Source organism: Hippoglossus hippoglossus, chromosome 10 (assembly GCF_009819705.1).
Source record: "Hippoglossus hippoglossus isolate fHipHip1 chromosome 10, fHipHip1.pri, whole genome shotgun sequence".
In the NCBI taxonomy this organism is placed as follows: domain Eukaryota; kingdom Metazoa; phylum Chordata; class Actinopteri; order Pleuronectiformes; family Pleuronectidae; genus Hippoglossus; species Hippoglossus hippoglossus.
In genome coordinates this window covers 11,298,931-11,321,939 of record NC_047160.1, presented here as the reverse complement: position 1 = coordinate 11,321,939, position 23,009 = coordinate 11,298,931, and the positions used below count along the sequence as shown (strand labels likewise).

The window sequence follows — 23,009 nt, the reverse complement described above, 5'->3', positions numbered from 1 at the left end:
GTTGTTTATGACACACACAAACCTCATTTGAAAATTTATATTGAGGGATTTCTTTTGTTTTCAGCCTAGATTTCATCATTGGACCTTTTGTGAATATGAAAATGCTGATTGTAGTATATTTAAATGTGATGAGCCCATGACATTTGACTTCATACAACTAGAAAGGCACAGTCTGCCGAGGTCCAACTACAATTTAAAAGTAATTGTCTGTTTCAGATCATTGTTGTTTTTATCTACAGTAACAAACATGAGTAACTTTGACCAGTTGAAAAAATCTCAAAATAATTTGCATTTTGCTTTAATGAAACACCAACAGGAGGAAGCTTTTGAAAATATGTTAAACAAAAATATTACAATTATTTTTTCACATTTATTTAAGTGATATTCTCATCCCAATCACACTGACTTCTTTGACATCTAGACCCTCAAACATCTTCAATACAAAACATTCATTTAAATAGTCTGATCTTGCAATAAATTCCCAATTCAAAGTTCCAAAAATATCATTTCACTACAGTACAAACATTAAAAGAGAAAACAACAAACACTTTTATGAGGACAGATGAATCAGATTATTTTAAGGACAAGACATCATGAAGAGTTTGTTCCAAAATACAGCATGAAATTTAAGCTCAATGGGATTACGTTGAAGTTAAGAGTCGTCTTTAAATGGATGCAGATCAGAACTGAAATTCGAGGACAGACTGATTTATTCAGTTGCACAAATTCTCACAGAATGGATGTTCTGGAGTTTTGTGGAATCAAATCCCTCATACATACATATTACAAGTACATAATGAGTGTACGTGTGTGTGTGTGTGTACATGTAAGATCAGAAGCCCAAGATGTTCTCCAACATGACCAACTCTTTACAGCACTTATCCAAATGGCAGCTTATAAGAAATCCTCTTTTAAAAATATGGGCTGTCCTCTGTCAACAAAAGTAACGTTTCATTGAACAAAAAGCAGAAATAACGAGGCTGCTGGGAAGAAAATAAACACATAACCAACAGCCTCCACTTCCTTGCGCCTGGGAATACACAGTAGATTGGTGCTTTAACCTCAGGTTAAAGCCTGAGCTCAAACCTGAGCCCCGACTGTCAGGCTGGTGGATGTTGTCATGTTTGGTGCTGGAGCCCAGAGTGCAGGAGGGGAGAGGGAGGACGGGGGGCTGTGAATTTCCACGTCTATCCGTCTCCTCCGGTCTTACTAGCTCATGAGGACATGCCTTTAATCGTGTTTGCCCTTCCCTTTAGGTGTGCCTTCGTTCCAGGCCACATAAACAAACAAAGCCAACACCACATGCACAGCGAGCACAGCAACAATGGCTGCGTAGAAGTAGCTGTCAGAGCTTGACATCTTAAATGAACCTGGGAAAGGAGGGAAAGAGGAGGCAACAGTGACTGTCAATAGCTGCATTCTCGTATGAGAAGTCATTTGTCCAAATCAGTTTTCATAGGGAATGCTTTACAGTGACATATTTAAAACTTTTGTTTTGAAAATGTAGTCCTCATCACATAAGAGGCAACTGTGTCATAAAAGCTGCTGTTGAAAAGGGGCTGCAATTAATTTTCTCATCAATGATTAATCTGCTGATTATTTTCTCAATTAGGTGATTAGTTGTTTTAAAAATATATTGCAAAAATAATTCATGATAAAAATGAAAATAAATAAATAATACTTTCCCATATCCCTCATTTCTTATATCTCACATCAACTGAAATGTCTGATTTTGGCCGACCAACAGTCCAATACCCAAGTGAGGATATTCAATTTACCATCATATATAAGAAAGAAAAGCAAAACTAATAATTTATAAAGCTGGATGTTGGAAACTTTCCTTTTTGAGATTGTGGCCATAAAGGAATGAATGTGATTAGCAACAATACTCGATAAATAAAGTGCTAGCTGAGTGTGTGTTGGTCGATAAATATTTGGAACATTTTTAGGGATATTTTAAACCTATACCACAGAGTCAACTAAATGGGGGAATCACTTGAGATAATTTACAATGATGTCAGATTTTCCATACAAACATTAACAAGCAAATATAAGCTTATATGTTCTAACTGGATTTAAAACTGTAACAAATAAACAGTTGACAGAAAAGTAATCCATCAGATATTCTGATCATTGATATATGAAGTTATTTCTTAATCAACTGTTCAGACAAATTAAAAGGTCCAGTGTGGAAGATTTAGGTGAAGGGGATCTATTGACAGAAATTGCATATAAAATAATCCTAGAGATGTTTTCACGAGTGTGTTTCATCTAAATTATACAAACTGTTGTTTTGTTTACCCTAGAATGGGCCCTTTATATTGAAATACTTTATATTTACATCAGGGGGGGGGGTCCTCTCTATGGAGGCCGCCATGTTTCTTGTAGTAGGCCAGACTGGACAAACTAAACACCCTTTGAGTCTTTATGAAAACTGAAGGTTACTACAGGTTCTCTTTCATGTTTGGAAGGTGAGGATGAGGTGAGAGGTGTTCAGCTGCAACATGCAACTTCACCACTTTATTGTCACTAAATTCTAGATTTTTTTTAAAACCAGGACTCTGGGAAAATAGCTTTATCTCCACTGCTTTTTAGAAATTTACAGGCCACATAGTTGAGCCATTCATTTGCCGTTTCATCTTTAGTTGCAGCCCTAATGGAATTTTCTGCAATATTTAGTTCAACATTGGGCTAAAGTAATGATCTGGTATCGGTCGGGATCTGGTGATGATGCTAAACTTTGATGTGGGACACAGACAAGTGTGAAGGGAAGGTGAGGAGGGCAGTTTGTGGCAGCATCACCAGTGAGAATAAAGAAACACCAGGGGACAGAAACCCTCCGGAGCTCACCCTCGAAGATGAACGCCTTTGTTGCGAAGTACAGTCCGATGGGTAACGTGACCATGAGGATGGTGAAGAACAGCAGCGTCTTGAGGGCTGACACCAGGGAGCTCTCATTCCTGCGGAGGGGAACAAGTTCAGGAGTCAGTCAGGGTGCAAACAGCGGGAGCTCGGTTCTACTGATGTGGGGATGTGTCCCCGGGCGAGGGCTGATGTTGTGTTTCAGTTTGACGCCACATTAAACAAAAGTCTGCGGTAGACTTTGGTTCAATGTCAGTGTGAGGCAGCACGGGGGGGAGGGGATGGGCTTACACACACAGAGGGATAACAGAGCAGGCTAGGCTAATGCTAGCTGCGTGTTTACAGGAACGGAGCGTTTTCTTACTGTCTTGAATATGGCGGCGGTCCGGATGCGGCGTCGGGAGATGCTCTGACAGAAGCGTCCATGTCTGTGCTGATAGGAGGCTGGGTCAAGATGTGAGTGAATTAAACAAGGGGAGTCTGTGTTTGCGTTTAGCCCTGTTCGTGTTGTCACTGCTGAAATCCCTACTTCCGCGTGCAGTCACGGGGCCGTCACGTGACGCGCTGTAGTCTCGCGAGATATGACGCGGTAGTCCCAGGCTGTGCTGCAGAAATAAAACTTTATTATTATTATTATATATTTATATATTAATCAGTCAAAAACAGGAATTTACTTTAAAACTGAATAATTTAACTGTAGTATTTTTACTTTAATGCTTTTACTACATGCATAATACTTCCTTTACTTAAGAACGCTGCTGCAAGGTTGCTGACTAGCTCCTGGAAGCCTGTGCGTATCTCCCCTGTATTCACCTCCCTCCACTGGCTCCCTGTCAGTTTTAGAGTTCATTTTAAAATTGTACTTTTTGTTTGTAAAGCTCTAAATGGATTGGCTCCCTCCTACCTGTCTGAACTTTGAACTCCCTACAACCCACCAAGGTCCCCCAGGTCCACTTAAGGTCCCTCGGGCTCAGCGGAAACACCTTCTCAGTCGTGGGCCCCAGTTTCTGAAACAAATTGCCTCACTACTTCAGAACTGCTCCCTCCATTAAGCAGCTCAAGACCCACCTCTTCTCTTTGGCATTTGACTGTTAATGGGTCCTAACGGGTATTAGCTTCTACATTAGTTATTTTAAATTGTTTTCATGATCCTCACTTTGTAGATCTCTGCCTGTATGTGTGTGTGTGTGTTTGTAAAGCACTTTGGTTTGCTTTTGTTGTTTTAAATGTGCTATATAAATAAATTGACTTGACTTAAGTAGAATTTATCATGCAGTACGTTTAGTGTATCTCTATATTCATTCTTTTACTTAATAAAGAATCCGAGTACTTTTTCCACCGCTGTCTTGAAATTCGGATGCATAACAACTGTTGGAGCATCATTATCTAGCATTAGCTTTTCTATGTTGTTGGTATTCATTTTCCTCCCTCTCCTCTCTGTTTTCATCATTCTTTTAATTATGCAATAATCTGGGGCCAATAATTATTGAAGTGTTCCTCTGCCTGATCCAATGCAGCATTTGCCCTCAGTCAGTCTGTATGACTTGGGCTAAGTGATGAACAATTTAGCATCAAATGGGGCCTATTATCCCCCACTGGCAGACTGACAGTGGGGGATAATAGGCACCATTTAATGTGAAGTGAGGGTACAGTATGTTAATTATTGTAATTAAAGGACTGTTTGCTGATAATGTTGTTAAAGTAACAAGGGGTGCATCCATTTCACTTCATAACTGTGTGAAATGACCCCGAAGTATTTCAGCGGCCATAATAAGAGCTGTTTGAATTCCCTAAATGATAAAGAAAGGAGCTTCAATGTGTCCTTACTCCCTCAACAGAGGAAACACCAGACCATCCTTTTTGAAGAAGAGGAAATGCCATCCCACATTAAAGCAATGCAACCTCGTAGTTGTACCTGGGAAGACCCACGTTAATATACAAAAATCTTATTTTTTCTCCACTTATATAAGGTTTTCTCCACTTATATTCCTCACATTTATATTATATCAGCATCAGTCATGTTTGATTTATTTCTATTCTATTGGATTTTCTCTACACCATGGTTCTCCTTTCCTAACTCCTTACAGATTCTGCTTCACATCTTTCTTTGACCTCATGACATGTTACATTGGGGTTAAGGAATAGTGGTTAAGAAGTAGATTATTTTGACTTTCCTGAACGCACCCCATGTTTAATTAAGTTCTGTTAGTGTGCCCCTGGCATCCTTTGCCCAGAGGCAATCACCTATGTTGCATACGCCTAGAGCCAGTTCATTTGTGTAGTTCAAATGTAGCCTAATACTTGCTTTTCCTTCTGGCTTCAACAATCATAAACATTGTGTTCATTTTTTAAGAGTGCCTTGCTGATCAAAGCCTATTATAAACTTTTGTTTGTCACAGAGGTTCTTCTGCAATTATCCTAAAACGAATGAAAAAAACAATGCAGCATTCTAATGGGTAATGCTGTCTCTCAGAGAATTTGGAAGTCAAGATTATCTCAGTGGAAATTCTGTCCAACTTCCCAAATTCAAAGTTCCAAAAATATCATTTCACTACAGTACAAACATTAAAAGAGGAAGGAAACAACAAACACTTTTATGAGGACAAATTAATCCGATTATTTTAAGGACAAGACATCATGAAGAGTTTGTTCCAAGATACAGCATGAAATTTAAGCTCAATGGGATTACGTTGAAGTTAAGAGTCGTCTTTGAATGGATGCAGATCAGAACTGAAATTCCAGGACAGACTGTTTGTTCAGTTGCACAAATTTTCACAGAATGGATGTTCTGGAGTTTTGTGGAATCAAATCCCTCATACATACACATTACAAGTACATAAAGTGTGTGTACGTGTGTGTGTGTGTGTACATGCATCATCAAAAGCCCAAGATGTTCTCCAACATGACAAACTCTTTGCAGCACTTATCCAAATGGCAGCTTATAACACAATCAATTCATGACACAATCATGAAAAATGGTGTTAATTTTGGAAGATTGCCTTGCTGAAAAAAGCCTATTTTATACTTTTGTCCCAAACGTAACAAACATGGCTAACAGCACACAACCTGGTAGACCAAGAAGCACAAGTCTGGCGATTGAGTGAAAATCATTTGCATTGTGAAGAAAACCGTTCTGAAAATATGTTCTCGAGGAAGTATGAGTACATATTTCCTGGTTAAAAGAAGACTTCATCACTCTAACCTCAGGGGATTTACCACCAGATAAACCCTAGTAAAAGCAGAAGCAAACATAGTGCTTCTTCTTTTATGACTGAGTCATTTATGTCTGGAATTTATTGACGATTTGACTGCTCACAGTGTTTCTCAGTGTGCTCAGATTCAGATGACATCAGGAGCAGGACAACGATCATAAACATACGACCAAAGCAACCAAAGAGAACTTCAGGCTAAAGAGGAAAAAGATTTTCCACAACACATTACATCTATTTTGTCCTGGGAAACATAACATCTCTCACGCTCTATATTGATGTAAACCTTCTCAAATTAAAGCTGACACAGAACACTTTAATGGAGCGCCCATTATTTTATTTCACATGAAATGCACTGAAGCTCAGAGCCCGGAGAACAAATAATGCGTAAGAGTCCAAATACTTAAAGTCTGAACTGTATGTCTCCTCTTATCAAAACTAAATGTCCACTCATATGCTGACAACACTGTTTTCTTCCATTCCCATTATCAAGCTGTAAATACAGAAGACAATGTGTACATCCATTATTCAAGGGTCATTTGTCACAGTCTTAAATAAACTGCATCGTTGGTGGAGTACAAATATGACATGACATAACCGTGGTGTCCTCAGCAGCCGTACATGCACAATGCAAATGTAGAGTACGTGCTTTTGTTCCCTTGCATTGCTGAATAATGCAAGACTCTACTTCTTGTTTAATTGCAGATGTAACAGAGAGCCACTTCGACCATTTCGTGCCGAGCATATGCGTTTAGTGTCAGTGCACTGGCTGCGTTTCTGGATGAAGTCTCCCTGAAGTGTCAAGGAGTGGCACTTTCTGCTCCAGTTGGCTGCGTTCTCACCGGTCCCACGCTCAGCAGGTTCCCCCCCCCCCGAAACACACTTCATTTGAGAAGACGCTCGGAGGGACCAGACAGGGCCGCTAAGAAACAGTCCAGTGATGTGTGTTCAAAGTAATCACTGTGCTTGCTGCGGCATTTCAAAATCACAAGCAGTTAAGCAGCAGACGGCCAGAAACATGTCACCGACTGTGTCGACGCAGAGGATTGTCACGGAGAATCACACAACTCTCACATCTGTGGGCTGGACGAAGCAGCGAGAGCAATTTGAACAATCATGTTCCGGTGTCTTTGTTTTGTTGAGGCTTGTGCTTTGTAAACAGGAAGCAGGGAGAAGTGTTTTCTACACAGTGTTCATTAAATGTCCCACTTCAACCTTCACTTCCAGTAACCTACAGATCAGACGGGCCTATGTGACGACTTGAATTAGTCAAATTCATATTTTTATTCTCATACATCATTGGTATAGATGATACGGGGGGCTAATTAATGTTTTTGTCTTCATTCATTTCGCTATAAATAATATTTCAGTTACATGGTTTAACAGTATCAACATTTTAAACTGTATTTTAATTTTAAAAAAATTTTTTATCAAAAATTAAACCCTTTTTTTCAAACAGTACAGTAAAATATCTAAAGTCAATCATTGAAGCTAATTACAAAATCAACAATGACCTCTTTCAATAAACAGGTCATCAGTAATTAATTTGGATCAAAATTACCTCCTCACAATTCACTGGAGTCGTATTTTCCCTGGAAACAGACACAAAAGCTAAAAAATTAATTAGTTGGGTTATTGCCGGGAGCTTCGGGAATAGACCACAAGCCACAGAAGACCCAGCCGGTGCGGTTCACCCTGTTATTGTGGGATTATGAATTTCATTAAAACAACGAGTTCAAAAATAGAAGTCCAACATAAGCTGTTTCCTCGATGGAATATCAGTGTGTATATCTGGTCAAGGGGCCTTCTACTGCAAGTTCAAAACTAGCTTGTCCTTCCTCACGGATCTCGACCTCTGACCTTCTGAGAGTATTTCCCATGGCTCTCTCCGTCTGGACTCCCCTGGCTATGGCTTTCGCATTCCACGTGTCACATGTGCTCTGTTTCAAATACGAGGCACCCCACACGCCACACCTGTTGTTTTGACCAGGCGGCACAGTGTCCTTCAGAAAATATTTTTAGACCTGAACGGGGGACCATTAAGTTTCCATTTGAGACGAGAGAAAGAATAAAAACACTTTAAAATAGTTGGGCGCTATTCCTGGTGTTGTTATTCCATGCATTCACAACTGTTGCAAGTGGTGAGAGGATGGCTATCATCATTAACTCATGTCAGCAAGTTTATGGGCTGTTGGATAGTTTCCTGTTGGCATCATGCACAGGTGGAAAGTAATCAAGTATTCTAATTGAGTACAATTTGAGGTAATGGAGTGTTTCCATTTTATGCATCACATTTCTAAATGTTATCATATTATAGCGGCAAATACTGTGCTATTTAGAGGCATTTACCAACTAGAGTCACTTTTCAATTGTTTTACATGTATTTAAAATACACGATAAGCTTATAAAATACATTGTATTGTGAAAAGAAAAAGTGTATGCATTTGACGTGTATTTCAACTTTTTAGCTATATTTACGTCCCTTCTACTAACATGGAGGAGGCAGGGTTTACGATTTATATTCCAGCCAGGGGCGATCAAGATGCTTGTGGTCTTAAGCAAATAAGCAGTTGCTATGAGTTGTTAACCACCAAATACTTTTAGAATGTTCATATGAAAATAAATGTTCTAGGCCAAAATAAAAAGCAAAGACTAGTGGAAAAAATTAATGCAAATTTGTGCACCAGAGCTTTGCTTCCATATTAATTATCTCACGACTCTTAGCATTTATCTTGTGACCCTGGTCCGGGGGGGCCTGACGCCGATTTTAAGAGCCACGGGACTGCTGAGCTAAAGTAACAAGCTCCACCTCGACCAGCTTCAAAAGCTTTGTTCCATCAGTTTTATAAATCTGATAATAAAATATAAATGAGCGCTAGAGGCAATTTGTCTGCAGAACATATACTTTTACTTTTTATATTTGGGTATTTTTATAGCTGATAATACTGATAATATTGTGAATGCAGCACGATGGAGTTTTATGTTTTGGGTACTGAAACTTACTGTCAAAGAAAGATCTGCTTACTTCCTCAAAAACTAATAGCCTGGCTCAGTCTTGTCAACCAACATTTTTTCAAATAGAAATAATGAAACATTTACAGATGTATCCTCTCTGATGGGTTTGATTTAATCTAAAAATAAGAGCACATAATCACCACCGTCCCCATTTCCTGCTCTCATCGGCTTCCTTGGACCCACAACACCCAAACCCTCCTGATAGTATTGTGACCTAGAGCCCGTTGGGACATGTAGGAACTCATCATATGCATGAGAACACAGGGAGTGCTAAACCCAATGCACAAATCCATTAGGGGACTTGCTATTGTGGCAGCAGGCCCACAGTGAGACCCCACTGCTGTAAAATGCAATGATGTGCGAGAGCTGTAGAAATTCCTCTGTGCAAAGAGCAGACTTACATCTGGCTTCATCCAGCGGGCAAAGGGAACCATCATGTCATGCCACCGTTACGCCATATAATGCCTCATTGCTCATGCGTTTTGTGTTAATCACATTTGCGACACGGTTCCGCTGTAGTGGAAATAATCTTTATCTCCCACAAATGAGAATTTGTTTCTTCGAGGCCTCTCCCGCTCGCATACCACGGAGGAGTTGATGAGTGAGAACGCGGCGGTGGAGGGAGTAGAGTGTCATGTCCTCGGACAGATTTCAGTTTACGCCTTGCGCCCCTTGTCCTTGGTCCAGCAATAAATACTCTGCACAGAGCGCTGCATTTCTCTTAGGTATATTTCCAAAAGATAGGACGAGGTTATATCTGATTACTGACAATAAACTATATCATTTATCATATTAAATGCGTATGTAACGATACATAGGGATTCATGATGTGGCCTGGATGCGGAAAGGCGCAAAGCAGTAGAACAAAACAAAAGGAAAAGGACGCTTCATCTCAGAAAGAGAGAGAGCGTCATTCACGTCTTGACAGAACCACATACGTGAGTGAAATTGGCAAAATGAAGTCATGAGTTATGATGGATCTTATAGCAAAGGGCAGCATGGATGGATTGCGCTGTCCTTGAACATAACCGTAAGAAAAATGTCTCCATGAGCTGTTGCCCTTCATATTAAATCACAGGCAAAGACAGTGTGGGTGGATAGACCAGTCATTTCAGCTATTCATCCTGGACTCTGGATTGTACCGATGATTTATCTTCTGAGCAACATGAGCTGTGCCAGAGTCATTTGGTCTTTTTTTAAATCAATACATTTAGTGTTAAAAATACAGATTATTATTTTTACAGAGATATATAGATGCAGAAACGTACAGTGTCAGGAGTTATCCAGCAGGGGTAGGATTGTTAGTTCGTTATATTGGTTTATATTGCACAATCCAAGTGTTTGTATTTCTATTTATTGTATGTAGTTCCCTATCTTTATATTTTATATTGATGCTTGCACAAAAAACACCACAGCAAATCCCTTTTACAAGCTTCTTGGCAGTAATACCCCCATTCGGATTCTGATTTGAATTATTTGGTGTAAACAGCTGGATTGAAGAGATTTCCTCTACGATTATGACAAATTTGAAAGTTAAAAAATGAAAAGTATGGATTTTCAAATGGTTGTGAGTTGGATTAATTCTTCGTAGTTCGAAGAGTTGTTGTTTTTTGTATAAACCTTAAATGATATGCTAATAAACCAACATCAGAGACTCTGACACTGCTAGCGTTTTTATTTTTTCTTTAAGCGACCTGAACCGACTGTCGCTTTATATCTAACAGACAGATATGGCAGCGATATCGATCTTCTCATATGTTCAGCAACAAAGAACATTCTCCAAAATGTCAAGTCATTCTTCACAAGCCTTGGGAGAGCGCATGCAGGATAAATAAATACAGAGAGCAAGAGAGAGAAGAGTGTAAGGTTGGGAAGGAGAAGAAGAAGGCTGACCCTGCCATTAGTCTGTGACTCTTTGGTGTGGTAGAGCCGACACTGTCATCTTCCCTCGAGCCCCTTTAGCCACTCATCTGTGGCTGACCTTGCTGCGCATGGGGGCTGTTTCTTTCTTCCACATCAGAGACACTGACTTGTAAGACTTCGAGCAGAATGGAGCGGTTTTTGTGGTTATTTTGCAGCAGCTCTGAAACCTGATGGCACCTGACCCTGCGAGAGAGCCTCCCATGTGATGATCCCGGCCCGGATAGTCTCTGATTCCCGCGTCTGCAATCTACCACAGAGGTTTTAGCCGCCGCCAGGCAGCCTGTAAGGGCTGAGCTGCAGCAGTATACAAAAATAAAGCTAAAATATTTATAAATCAGGCATTGGGAAATGTGAAATGTCTTTGATATTCCAGCGACAGTGCATCTTATCAAGAATGTGTCACACCGACATCTTGGAGCCTCCCTGTGAGGTGAAGCGCTCAGAGTTTGTTTGCCGGGTGGAAGTTATGCTGCAAGGCTGTCAGAGCTCATCTCGGCTTGGGTGACATGTGCTCGGGCACACTCGCACTATCACGAAATTACATCTCTGACTCCTGATGCATATCGTGTGCCCAGGGCATTTAATAAACAAGAAACCTCATTTTATTTATCATCTGATCTTCCGCCTTTTTTCTCAATTCTCAAATTTCTAAATCACCCAGGTTCTGCGGATGCCCCCAGGGGCCGCCTGGGGCCCTTGAAGTCTGCAGCCGGATAAACTGATACTGTTAAGAGACAGTTTTGTTTTCCGGAAGAATTGTCTGAAACTGTATGAGACAATTGGGTTTTACAGACAACAATGCAAGCCTTTTCCTATTAGCACACAAAGCCAGGTCTGAAATTGTAGCTTCTGCACTGGTTTCGAGTTTCTCACCTTCGACAATCTTCCCAGTGTGTTTTTGTGAAAGCAATGTTGCTCAGAAGACAAGCCCGGGGGTGTAAGGACATACTGATGAATTAATACAGCCTATACGCCCAGTGAGTACGAGCCTGATATACTCATAAGTGCTGAAAATCAAACGTGAGATTCAGATTTCACCAGAGCTCAGACTGTGGCTGGAAGCGTATTTGAAGTATTAAATATAACGTTAAATCCAAATTGAAGCGGGAATCGAGTATAAGAGCTTCAGTTGGTCGGGTGTCGTTGAAGGGAAACAACAATTCTTTGGATTTTCTCGATACTAATGTTGCATTAAAAAGCGCAAAAAGACACAGTGGCGATTGATTATACATTTTTTTATTTCATCTTTACGGCACGTCGTTGATGTGGGCCTGCTCATAACTGTGCAAATACGCAGAGCATGTGACGTACACATGCCGGGATGGCAAGTCTCTCATCCAAAAATAGGCGATAGGGTATGTTCTGACTCTGTGAGAGATTTTAAGAGAAAATCGTCTCCCAGCTGAGTCCCCTCCATGGTCCAAATTACTTTTTCATTAAATACTGAAAAGTCTTTGGACGTTCTTTTTCTGCACGTTAACTGGTTAGTCTTTGAATTGAAAGCAGGGGGCGCTGTTATTACACAGCACAATGATAACACTGACCGTTTTCCTCTCAACATGAGGGAACTGTGGTGTTTGACATTGCTGAAAGGAAAACAGTGGAAGCAGTGTCCTCTTCAAACATGCTCATCTCTTTACATGATACACATCTTGTGAAAAGGCACTTTGTGAATCATGACACACACCCACAACGAGGCTCTGGATAATAACCGCTGTTTATACATTTAGCTCCGCTACATTATTGTTGGTCGGCGCCGGCGAGGGCTTGCTCCTCAGTCCCTCTGTGGCACACTTGGACGTCTCCATGAGGAGCAGACGCGGGACGCAAAGAGAAAGCAGGATCCTCTTGTACTCTTTGCGGAAGTTTTGGTTTAGAAGTCCGTATATGATGGCGTTGAGGCAGCTGTTGAAGTACGCCATAAAGTAGCTCATGACAAAGAGCCACTCGGGAATGTGGGGCGCCACCTTCACAGGGTTTATGGCCACAGCCAGGCCTATGAGATTCAGCGGAGCCCAGCACACGGCAAACAACACAAACACTATAAACATAGTCAGGAAGTTCCTCACGTCGCTCGGTTTCAGTTTAGTCCTTAGCTCCGGTTTGACCCGATGTTTCACTTGAATCACCAGCACCCATATCCTCATGTAGCAGTAAGACACCACCAGCAGCGGGATCAGGAAGTGAATGATCACCACGGAGATGGTGTAGTACGAGCTGACCGTCTGGGCGAAGGTGCAGGAGTAGATGCGCGGGTCGTACTGCAGCGAGCCCACGAAGAAGTTGGGCACCGTGGCGAGGGCGGTGAGCAGCCAGGTGAGGCCCAGGTAGCAGCAGGTGTTCCTCAGACTGTACAGCCGGTCGTAGTGGAGGCTGTGGCAGATGTAGCAGTAGCGGTTGATGGCGATGGCCGTGATGTTGAAGATGGAGCCGATGACGCTGAGGCCCATGACGAAGCCGCTGGCCTGGCAGTGCAGGTCGCCCATGGTCCAGTCATTGTGGAAGATGGCCGTCAGCACCAGGGGGTAAGGGTACAGCGCCACCACCAGGTCGGCCACGGACAGACTCACCACGAAGATGTTGCCTGGAGAAACAGAAGAGGTTTAGATGACAGATAAAAAGTGAACCGCGCTGGTGTATAATTAAAGCGAACAGCTCTCCTCTTTCACTTGCTGCTCCGGGTTAAATTCCTTAAAATAAACTGGGTCACTGGAGGCATGACTGTGACTTCCATCAGAGAAGAGCAGCTTCGTTGGGCCCTCTGCCCCTTCGCTGGGCTCATTCTGATGAGGCTTTTACCATGTACTCTCCACTGCACTAATCTGGATCGAGGCAAATGTTTTGAATGTTTTATTGTCACACGGCCCTCTGTGTCGCAAACCCTTTCCTTCTCACTGGACGTGTTTTTTAATAACAACAACTAGAGCTGTGGCCCTGTAGACGGCAGCGACAGCCTGATGGTCTGGTCGATCCACGCCGCAGCTATTGGATAGATCACTATGAAATGTGGCACAGATATCCATGGTGCCCAGAGGATGAGTCCCACTGTCGTTGGGGATCATAACTTTTGCTTTAGTGCCGCCACAAGGGTCATATATGGGGTTTTGAGTGAAATATTTTGACAAGTGCTGGATTGATTCCTGTGATGTATTCTGTGCCCGACAGCAGCCTCACAGACCAGCAGCATGGCTGTACAATGAAAATGTGCTTCACTACATACACCCAGTGGTGGGATGTGACAAAGTACTTTTACTCAGTTACTCTGTTTGAGTACATTTTTACGTAAGTAGATTTATTTTCAGATAATTTTCACTCTTACTCCACTGCATATATCAAGCAAACATCAATTGTTTCTATTCCACATTTTGACGAAGCATTTCTTTACATGTTCACATTATCTTAATGCTGTACATGTTTTAAAGTAATCAATAAACAGGCAGGTAACATTAGACCCCGCCTCCTGCAGCAGCACCACTTGTTAAGAAACACCTGAAATGGATTCAAAGACTCAGCCATAATGATGTCGTCAATAGTTACAGCAAGTAATTCAACTTATATTACTACTACTACTATTATTTAAAATCAAGTACTTACTTTCTTTGAAGAAGAAAAGTTGATGCTTTAACTTTTACTTGAGAACATTTTTGTCTGTTTATTTGTACTTCAGCGTCCCTGAAGGAAATAACAAAATAACTATTAGAAATTTTTTATCTCTGACATGAGGAGGAAAATTGAGTTTCCCATGACAACATGCAGAGTTTAAGTGCATGAAAAAACCAGGACATGGGTAATTTTAGTGTCCTATTACATCCAAACAACTTCCTGTCCTCCTGGGGTCGAAGCTGATGGTGGTGTGACACTGGTTCTCCTCACAAAACATGAATCATTGAAAATGACGTCTGATATTGTTACAGTGCAGCTGTTCTGGGCGGGTGAGGAGAAGAATAAACCACTAAATCAAATTCTAATGTTTTCTCAGATAAGGAGGTAGATAAGTAGAGCATACGCTGGAGTCATAATGCAATCTAATTGGTGTTTCGCAAAAAAGAGCTCCAAGTTTTCAGGGAGACGTTGTGCAATAAGGGGGTCTAGTGTGTGTGTGTGTGTGTGTGTGTGTGTGTGTGTGTGTTTGTTTGTTTGTTCTACATATAAAGGTTTGTAGTGAAGGAGATTTGGTCCAGCCTTTTCAAGCTTTTTAACAATAAAGCATGTTAAATATATGACTGACTCAACCAGCGTATAGCCTGGTTCTCTCGCACCGTTACATCACCGCTCACTCTATAAATATAAACACACCTCTTTGTAACTAATCTGTAAAGGGTTATATGTGGTGCGGCCTCATTTTACCGACACCCTGGGTCAGACGTTGGGGTGTTTCCAGGGTGAGTGTAACATAAACTACCTTCTGAAGTTGAGATGCGAGGGCGTGAGGCTCTCGCTCACTCAGACAACAGCTGAAACAACAGCAGGGATTGGCAGATATGATGGGAGTGGATCTAAAACACATGCTGGACATCAATCCTCATTATAAACGCTGCTCAAACCCACCCCCCCCCCCCCCCCCCCCCCCCCCCCCCCCCCCCCCACAGCGACAACACCGCTACAATACAGTATGTTGTTTAGCAACCGCTCTAATTTTACTCATCTACTCAACCAACTTAGCTTTGTCACTGTGCTGTAGAATATAACAAGGGGCATAAATCATATTACTAGAATAGCACTCAGAGCATTTACCCTATGCCAAGTTCCAACAGTTCCCTTCAACTCAATCAAGGTGCACCAAATTTCACATACTCATAGTTATTTATATGATTATCCAGATCCATGAATTATCCTCGAGGAAATTGGTGAAAACATTTAAAAAGACACTCTCAAAAACTGAAAAAAATAAATACATTCCTGCCCCCTGATCTGGATCCCCACCAAAATTGTATGTCTTCTTCCCTGAGCCATATCGCATCCTCCCACTAAGTGTCTTGGTAATCCGTCCAGTAGCTTTTACATAACTGGCATTACCTCCTGCTAACATTTAATATAGAAATATTTTATTCCTACCTCACTAACAATTTGTATCTTTATTTTAGAAGATGTTGTTTTCACATTTTCTCTCTGACACAGGTATTCACTCAGTTTCCAAGTCACTAAAACAGCTCGAGCCATTTCTCAAGCCTGATGAGATAAAAAAAAATAGAAAAAACTCCAGGCCGTCCTCCAGCCAGCTCAGTGGGCAAATCTGTCAGATTGTATTTGTGATGCTCACTGTCCTCACTGTGTGCATTTGTCATTGTGCAGAGGTTTGATTCCTCGCTGACATCATGTGGCTCGGTGTTATCATGTACGCCGGCCGGACGGAGCATGCTCGGGCCTTACAGCTCTCTCTGGCTGAACCGTCTCTCCTCCTTATCGTCAAGAGGATGAGGTAAGTGCTAAAACACCGCTGAGAGGATTGCTGCAAAGTGGCCCAGATGACAGCCTTTGTTTTGTTGGCGTTCATTATTAAAAACATCGGACAAACCATTACCTCTCGCTGTTCAATTAACCAAGTTGGCCGAGCCCGGAGCTCATCACGCCCGAACTCGCAGCACTCACAACGATTAATGTTTTAGAGTAAAACTGTCGACCAACAGCGATACTCTCACGCCCGGGTACCAGAATAGAGCCGTGGCCGCTGACATCTCCTGGAGCTATTATTATCGAGTGTGAGTTGAATAGAGTTTAACCTGGATGCAGATTGGTTACAGGCCACCGGGGACGACTGACAGCCAGCCCTTTAACTCCTGTGTCACCATCATCTGATCTTACAGTATTCTCTCGCAAAGCTGTCAGCCGAGTGAAGCGTTGCATCAAATCAATGAATTCTTGCTTTGAGGTGTCCTCCTGAGAGTCGAGCACCCACCTCCCACTTTCTGTCTGTCACATGCAGCATTTTTGGGGCGGATGAAACAAAAATCAAAACCTTTACAGCAGAGAAATATTCATCTCTGATATTTGTCACCAGAATCATCAACACCCAACACACACCACGGCTGCGGCATATTCGAAAAAATATGTTCAACAGGAGCTGCCTCTCATCCTCCCTTCCATGATAATATAAACCTGCACGTGGACATATTTATAGCATGTTCCCTCGTTCCGGCTGAATGAATAGTTTTTGAAGAGTAAAAAGAACATTGTTGGAAAATGAAAAAAAGGGGATTCGTGGTGGAGCAAGAATAGGCTCCATAATGAAGATGCGAGTGCAGGAGATAAACAATGAGCAGAGGAGAAAAGAAAAGCCTGCCGGCTCAGTAAATATCCAATATGACAACTGGCATCGCTGTGTGCACAAGTGAATCTCAGGGGCTTACATTGCTCTGTCAAACCCACCATCTCTGTCCCACCACTCGTACTGGAAATGAGACGCTCCACTGCAAGCAGCTATATTTATGCACCTTTGAAGGAAAGATGAATTCTTTAAAAAAAAATTTAAATGAAAACATGTAGGAGGGCTGGCGTTGCTTGAATCCAGATGAATGTCGGCAGCGCAAGGCTTATTACTACAATTGCATATATCCCAAATTAGATTACGTTCGACTCAGTCAGTCATGTTATCATAAATAAGCAAGAATAACCTTTCGGCAAGGGCATAACCGCTGATGAATTAGAAGTGACTACTTCATGAACCCACTTTCTGGAGGCCAGAGTGTTTTTTTTCCCTTTTTTCTAAGAAGTTTAACATTAAACTGACTCAAGCTGCCTTTTGGTGACACAGCCTCCTATCTGCGAGCCCGGCCAAAAATCATGGTCGTCATCGTCAAAGAGCGTCTACCGATCAGACCCCACCGAATGTCTGAGAATGTACGACCCGCTGGGCCCAACGGACATCGGCCCATCAATCAATCAGACCACAAGCGACGTCTGCTGCGAGTTTTCCCTTCAGAGGAGCTGAACTGAGACGTAAGAGAGCGAAACAGCCTCCGACAGCAGAGCGAGAGATTGGATGTAACATAAACATGAGATAACATTATCCAGGTGTGGTGTGGTCAGATAATCCTAATCTGATAATATCCTTTACCTCCACACTACAACCACACGAGAGGGCTGAATGTCAATCCACTTTACTGCCGTCTGGGAAGAAAGAAGACATGTTTAATGTAGTGTGTTAAGTGATATTCCCCGTGGATCTGTGCTGTCAATTTAAATTGGTTTCTGGTTTGACTCACAACTCCACTGACTCAATTATCCCCCCCCACCCGCCCTTCTCCTCCTCCTCGTCTGGACACTGCCGTTTCCAGGTTTTATTCATGCCTGTGGAGAGAGACGGGAGGCAATGTATGACTTCACAAAACTCACATCCATCCTCAACCTTACACACCCCCACCCGACAACCCACAGGTCCTACCACTGGAGGTGCAGTCTATACACACACACAAACACACAACATGTGTCTCGATTACACCAGGGCGTCCTTCAGACGCTGCATTTGAAGATCGGTTGCGTCACAGCAGTGCGACTGGTCTGTCCTGGAGAGCACCACCGCCATTGCTCTGTCCCACACAGGCTTGCTCTATGTGGCTGAGACAGATAAAAGATGGTGACGTCCAGTATTTCAGGTTAGAGTTAGAATAAATTAGACCAAATCTGTTTTCCTGGCCACCAAAACAGACTGAACAACTGGTCGATCTGTGTGGGCAATCGACATTGTTTTCGAAATGCACCCGACAAATGCGTCCTTCTATTACCGAGAAACAAAGGCTCCAATGGGTGGATCCTTCTCGGCTCAACCTATCCCAGGGTTCATTGCACTTGCACGATGCTTGAGTATCACACTTCAACTCAACCGAACAGCTAATGGCACACATTTAAAAAACAAAACAAAGGGCATTAAAACGTTCTCATAATGTACCACTCCGGCTCTGCTGCTAGGCAACAGCAATAAGGACTCCGATCACAGAAAGCCTTTGTAGACCAGACCGTTTCATTTCGGTTCGGCCATCGTAGTCAAGGAGGCCCACGAAGGACGCGGTCTTTGTGAGCTGCGTAGACCACGTTCTCCGAAGGAAGCAGCCCCTTAATTGAGACACAGCTAAACACACATGCACGCATGCGCACATTTGGGGTCATTATTTCCTCCATCTGTTTCCCTTCATCCTTTTCTTTCTCTTTCTCTGCGCCCCCCATCCCCTCTCATGAGCACATTTTGTTTGTGTATTTTTAGTCTAATCCCAGTGGGAAACTCTAGTGTTAACACCCCATTGGCGGCCCAACGGTGCCACGCTCTTCCTCTTTTTGAAGGTTCACTGGGTAGATCCTGTTATGTCTGCAAACTGGAGAGAAACCTGGAACATATGGCTCCCAAACAACCCCCCCCCCCCTCCCCCTTATTTATATATAAAGAAAGTGGAGCACGGACATATTGTAACTAGATGCCAGCATCTCCAAAATGTGTGCACATGCATGTTTCATTTTGGAGGTTGAGGCAGCGTGCGAGGCGAGTGTGTTGAAGTGAAGCGGAGCAGAAAGGTCTTGCTGCTGCTGTGTGTGTGTGTGTGTGTGTGTGTGTGTGTGTGCGCGCGTGCGCGCGTGCGTGTGTGTGTGTGTGTGTGTGTGTGTGAGAGGAAGCAAACCAGCAGTCAGAAGAGTGTGTAACAGAGAGGGAGATGGGATTCTTCTTTTTTCCGTCTGTGTGACACACCAGATCCTCTCCAAAAACAATCTGTTTCTCACTCTTTACCAACTGTCAGTCATATCATGGCTTCTTGTGGGGCCAGAGGTTGTTGGACCTGTCAGCCCTTAACAAAACAATCCATCTATCAGGCAAAGTACATTCTACTGCTGACAGATGTTCTACAGCTGCTCAGTGTTCATCAGCTTCATCCATGATTTCCTTACGGAAGCTCTGTACAATTAAGCATTCATACAAAGTGAACCACATGTATAAATAGCTTGTTAAGAACAGAGAGGAGATTGTTGATAGGCTAACGGCACCAACAAATTGGGTTACTTAAGGACAACACTTAATAATTAAACAAAAAACTGATAGCATGAGGATTTAAGGAGTTACAAGTTTGTGCTGATCGACAGGACACAACTGCAACAACACTGCTCATCCCTCTCGTGTGACTGGATGAGTCGGTCAGTCCAATTAGAGCAGGAGACCAGTGACACGAGTTCTGCAATCAGTGCAGCGTCTGTGGTCTGCCAGCATGAGGAAGACTTTTGAACAGGCCATTTACCCCTCGCCTCTTGTTCGAGACCAGCGGACTATGTCATTTTTTTGCAAACCAGATAATCAAATTATTCTTCTGGTTCCAAAACTTCTGGCCAAACTGCTTCTGGCTGCTGCACACGGGCCCACATTAGAGGGGTTATGTAATGTATTTCAAATTGTGATTAAAAGCTCATTATTCCAAACACTTGCTGACCTAATCCCGCCGCCTAATTCTGCATGTTCTCATTAGCATCATAGTGTGATGACTGAGTTCAGTCTCTTTGCGTGAGCGTGGGGGTTTCCTGACTTTCATTGTAACCCCCGGGGCCGTTTGATCATCGGAGTGTATACATTCAACATGAAACGTATAGTTTCTGCAGGCCAACCTCGTCCTGTTTCCAGCCAACAGGACAACGCATCTCTGTTCTTTTGGGAGGGAGAGCATCATGAGGTCGGGTCATAAAATCTAAGTAAATTTGCTCTCGTTCTGATGATATTTTTATGTTTCTTGTGACTAGAGAATACAATATGCATAATGGTTTCTACCTTTTAAGTCATAAACCCTGCAGGGCCCCCGGTTTATGTTTTAGTGCCCCAAATGTTCTTCTTTGTTTTCCACAACAAACAGGCTTTGGCTATCAAAAGATACTATCAGGGTTTTATGGAAAGAAACAGACACCAACACAAGTCATTTGCGAGATACGACTGAAGCAGGCTGAAGATTGTTAGAAGATTGGATTGTGGAGCCGAAACCATTTTTTTTTTTTACATTTCACACTTTATAAATTATTTTCCTTGGACCCTCTATAACAAAGTACAACACCCTCTCCAAAAATCTAAAAATATGTGAAACTTTGGACTGAAGTGTGTTTGGCTGGAGCATCAAAGCAAAGTGCAGGGGTTCATTTTATCACATATGATTTCAACTTTTCATTTGGAAGAGGAAACTGAGATTTTATGCTTTTATGGAAAGTTACATGAACTCACTTTTTGGTAATAAAAAAAAAAAAATCCAAATGTAGTTTGTATTTTTCTAACTCGGATGTAATGTGTTGATTATAGTTGTTGAATATAATAGGAAAACTAAATCCGTGATTGACTCAGGATGTTTTCCTCTGCATATCGTGGTGCACATCTTTTAAATTTTTTGACGCAGCTAGTGAAAGGAAAGGCTAGAAATTAAGACATGATAAAAAATGTTCAGTCAATATCGATAATTCTCATGATAAGTGACACATGTCAAACTCTTGATAAACAAGAAAACATTTCACAAATCTGAGGTAGAGCATTATGTGTTATGTTATACAAATATATATTAAAGCTCTCCTGGATAAGTCTGAGCTTCTTCTAGCCCAAATTAAAACTACAGTGCAGAAAGAAAACTGGTAATCAAGTGATCGTATACAGAAAGATCTTCTTCAGGAACCTTCAAACACAACACAACAACAAAGTCTGAGGTTGGGTTTGACATAAATTAAAAAAATAAAAACCTGCACCAAAGGACATTGAAGCAACTACTTCACAAAGCTCCTCTCACCTTGGCAGCTCATGTCACATCACAGGTCCTGATATGAGGGCGAGTGATTTATCTGAGATGAGCAAACCAAGGGTAAAAGCGGACGGAGGAGGGTGGGACAGGGGCAGTTATTATTTATGAAGAGATGGGAAGGCAGACGAGGAAGGCTGTGGAGACTCCACCACACTCACTGGGACTGGGGGGGGGGGGTCTCACTTTAGATGGCAGCCTGATTGCCAAACAGAGGTCACACGTTATATTACATAATTTTAGTTATGAATGAAGAGGGCAAAGCAGGACATCCCACAAAGACTACTGTGGGTCATTGGAACTAATGGTTCCATTGTTTCGAGGGACGGAGTCACTTTTAATAGGATTATTTTGGAATAAAAAAACAATCATTCAGATCCAATAACAACAGTTACTTTGCTCCTTCTTCCCTATTATATCACCCAGGCCTGTCTTGACCATTAAAGCCGTTTCCCACCCATCCTTCATTCTATGCATCTCTTTGGTTCCATTACACATCCATCACTTCTTCATCTTTTCCTCCATCTCTCTCTCACCTGCATTCCTCAGCTTCTTGTTCCTGTACACGGACAGGATGACGAGGACGTTGCCCAGGATGTCCACCACGATGGTGAAGATCAGCACGCTGGCCAGCGCAGTGGACATTCCACCGGAGGAAGCGACAAGTCCGCGGTCGCTCTCATTCCGGGACAAACAGTCCGACGCGTTCGCATCCTTCACCTCCAAATCCATCTCCCCTCAGGGCGCAGCGGCCATCATGCTGGGAGCACCCCGCTGCCCAGCTCGGATGGAAAGTAAAAGATATATATTCACAGAAGCAAAAAGAAAAAGAAGAGAAGAAGGGAGGAAGTGTTGGAACTTCTTCAGGGACGAGAGCGCACTCCTCCTCCCGTGGAGGACGCGAACCGGCGCTAGCCTGATAATTTGATCAGTAGGACATTTTACGCACGCAGGGAAATTGAAGGAGCAAATTGTTGAGGTAATAGAAGAGGCCAGGAGCTCGTGTTTACCCGCCGCCCTCCGTGTGGTCCTCATGAGTGACCATGGCTTCCTGCGCGCTGCTCCATGTCAGCGAGGATGGCTCGTCCAGAAGGCATGTGAGCGCTCTCCTGTGCGTAATGGGAATGAGAGGGTGCAAAGCGAATACACTGAGTAACCGAGAGCCCCGTGCTGGATTATGTGCACACTAATAAAACTACACTGTTATCACCAATAGCCAGAATGATGATTTGAAGCTGTTTCAGAGCTGTAGATATGTGTGCAG

At 42.5% G+C, this 23,009-nt stretch overlaps 2 protein-coding genes across 3 annotated transcripts; both read right to left on the bottom strand.

The window, feature by feature from the left end:
- Nucleotides 1-271: 271 nt before the first annotated feature.
- vma21 (vacuolar ATPase assembly factor VMA21) lies at nucleotides 272-3,413 on the bottom strand. The gene is made up of 3 exons (XM_034597412.1): nucleotides 3,227-3,413; nucleotides 2,851-2,960; nucleotides 272-1,370 (listed from the first exon to the last, which is right to left on the bottom strand). Exons 1-3 carry the CDS (start codon nucleotides 3,286-3,288, stop codon nucleotides 1,231-1,233), a joined length of 312 nt encoding a protein of 103 aa, XP_034453303.1. The 5' UTR covers nucleotides 3,289-3,413; the 3' UTR covers nucleotides 272-1,230.
- On the bottom strand, nucleotides 2,558-23,009 carry mtnr1c (melatonin receptor 1C). 2 transcript variants are annotated; one of them, XM_034597408.1, is made up of 3 exons: nucleotides 22,282-23,009; nucleotides 13,041-13,593; nucleotides 2,558-2,845 (listed from the first exon to the last, which is right to left on the bottom strand). In XM_034597408.1, exons 1-3 carry the CDS (start codon nucleotides 22,475-22,477, stop codon nucleotides 2,734-2,736), a joined length of 861 nt encoding a protein of 286 aa, XP_034453299.1. In that variant the 5' UTR covers nucleotides 22,478-23,009; the 3' UTR covers nucleotides 2,558-2,733. The 2 variants fall into 2 exon arrangements, with proteins under 2 accessions (XP_034453299.1, XP_034453297.1); XM_034597406.1 differs by lacking the exon at nucleotides 2,558-2,845 and having other exon boundaries at nucleotides 12,476-13,593.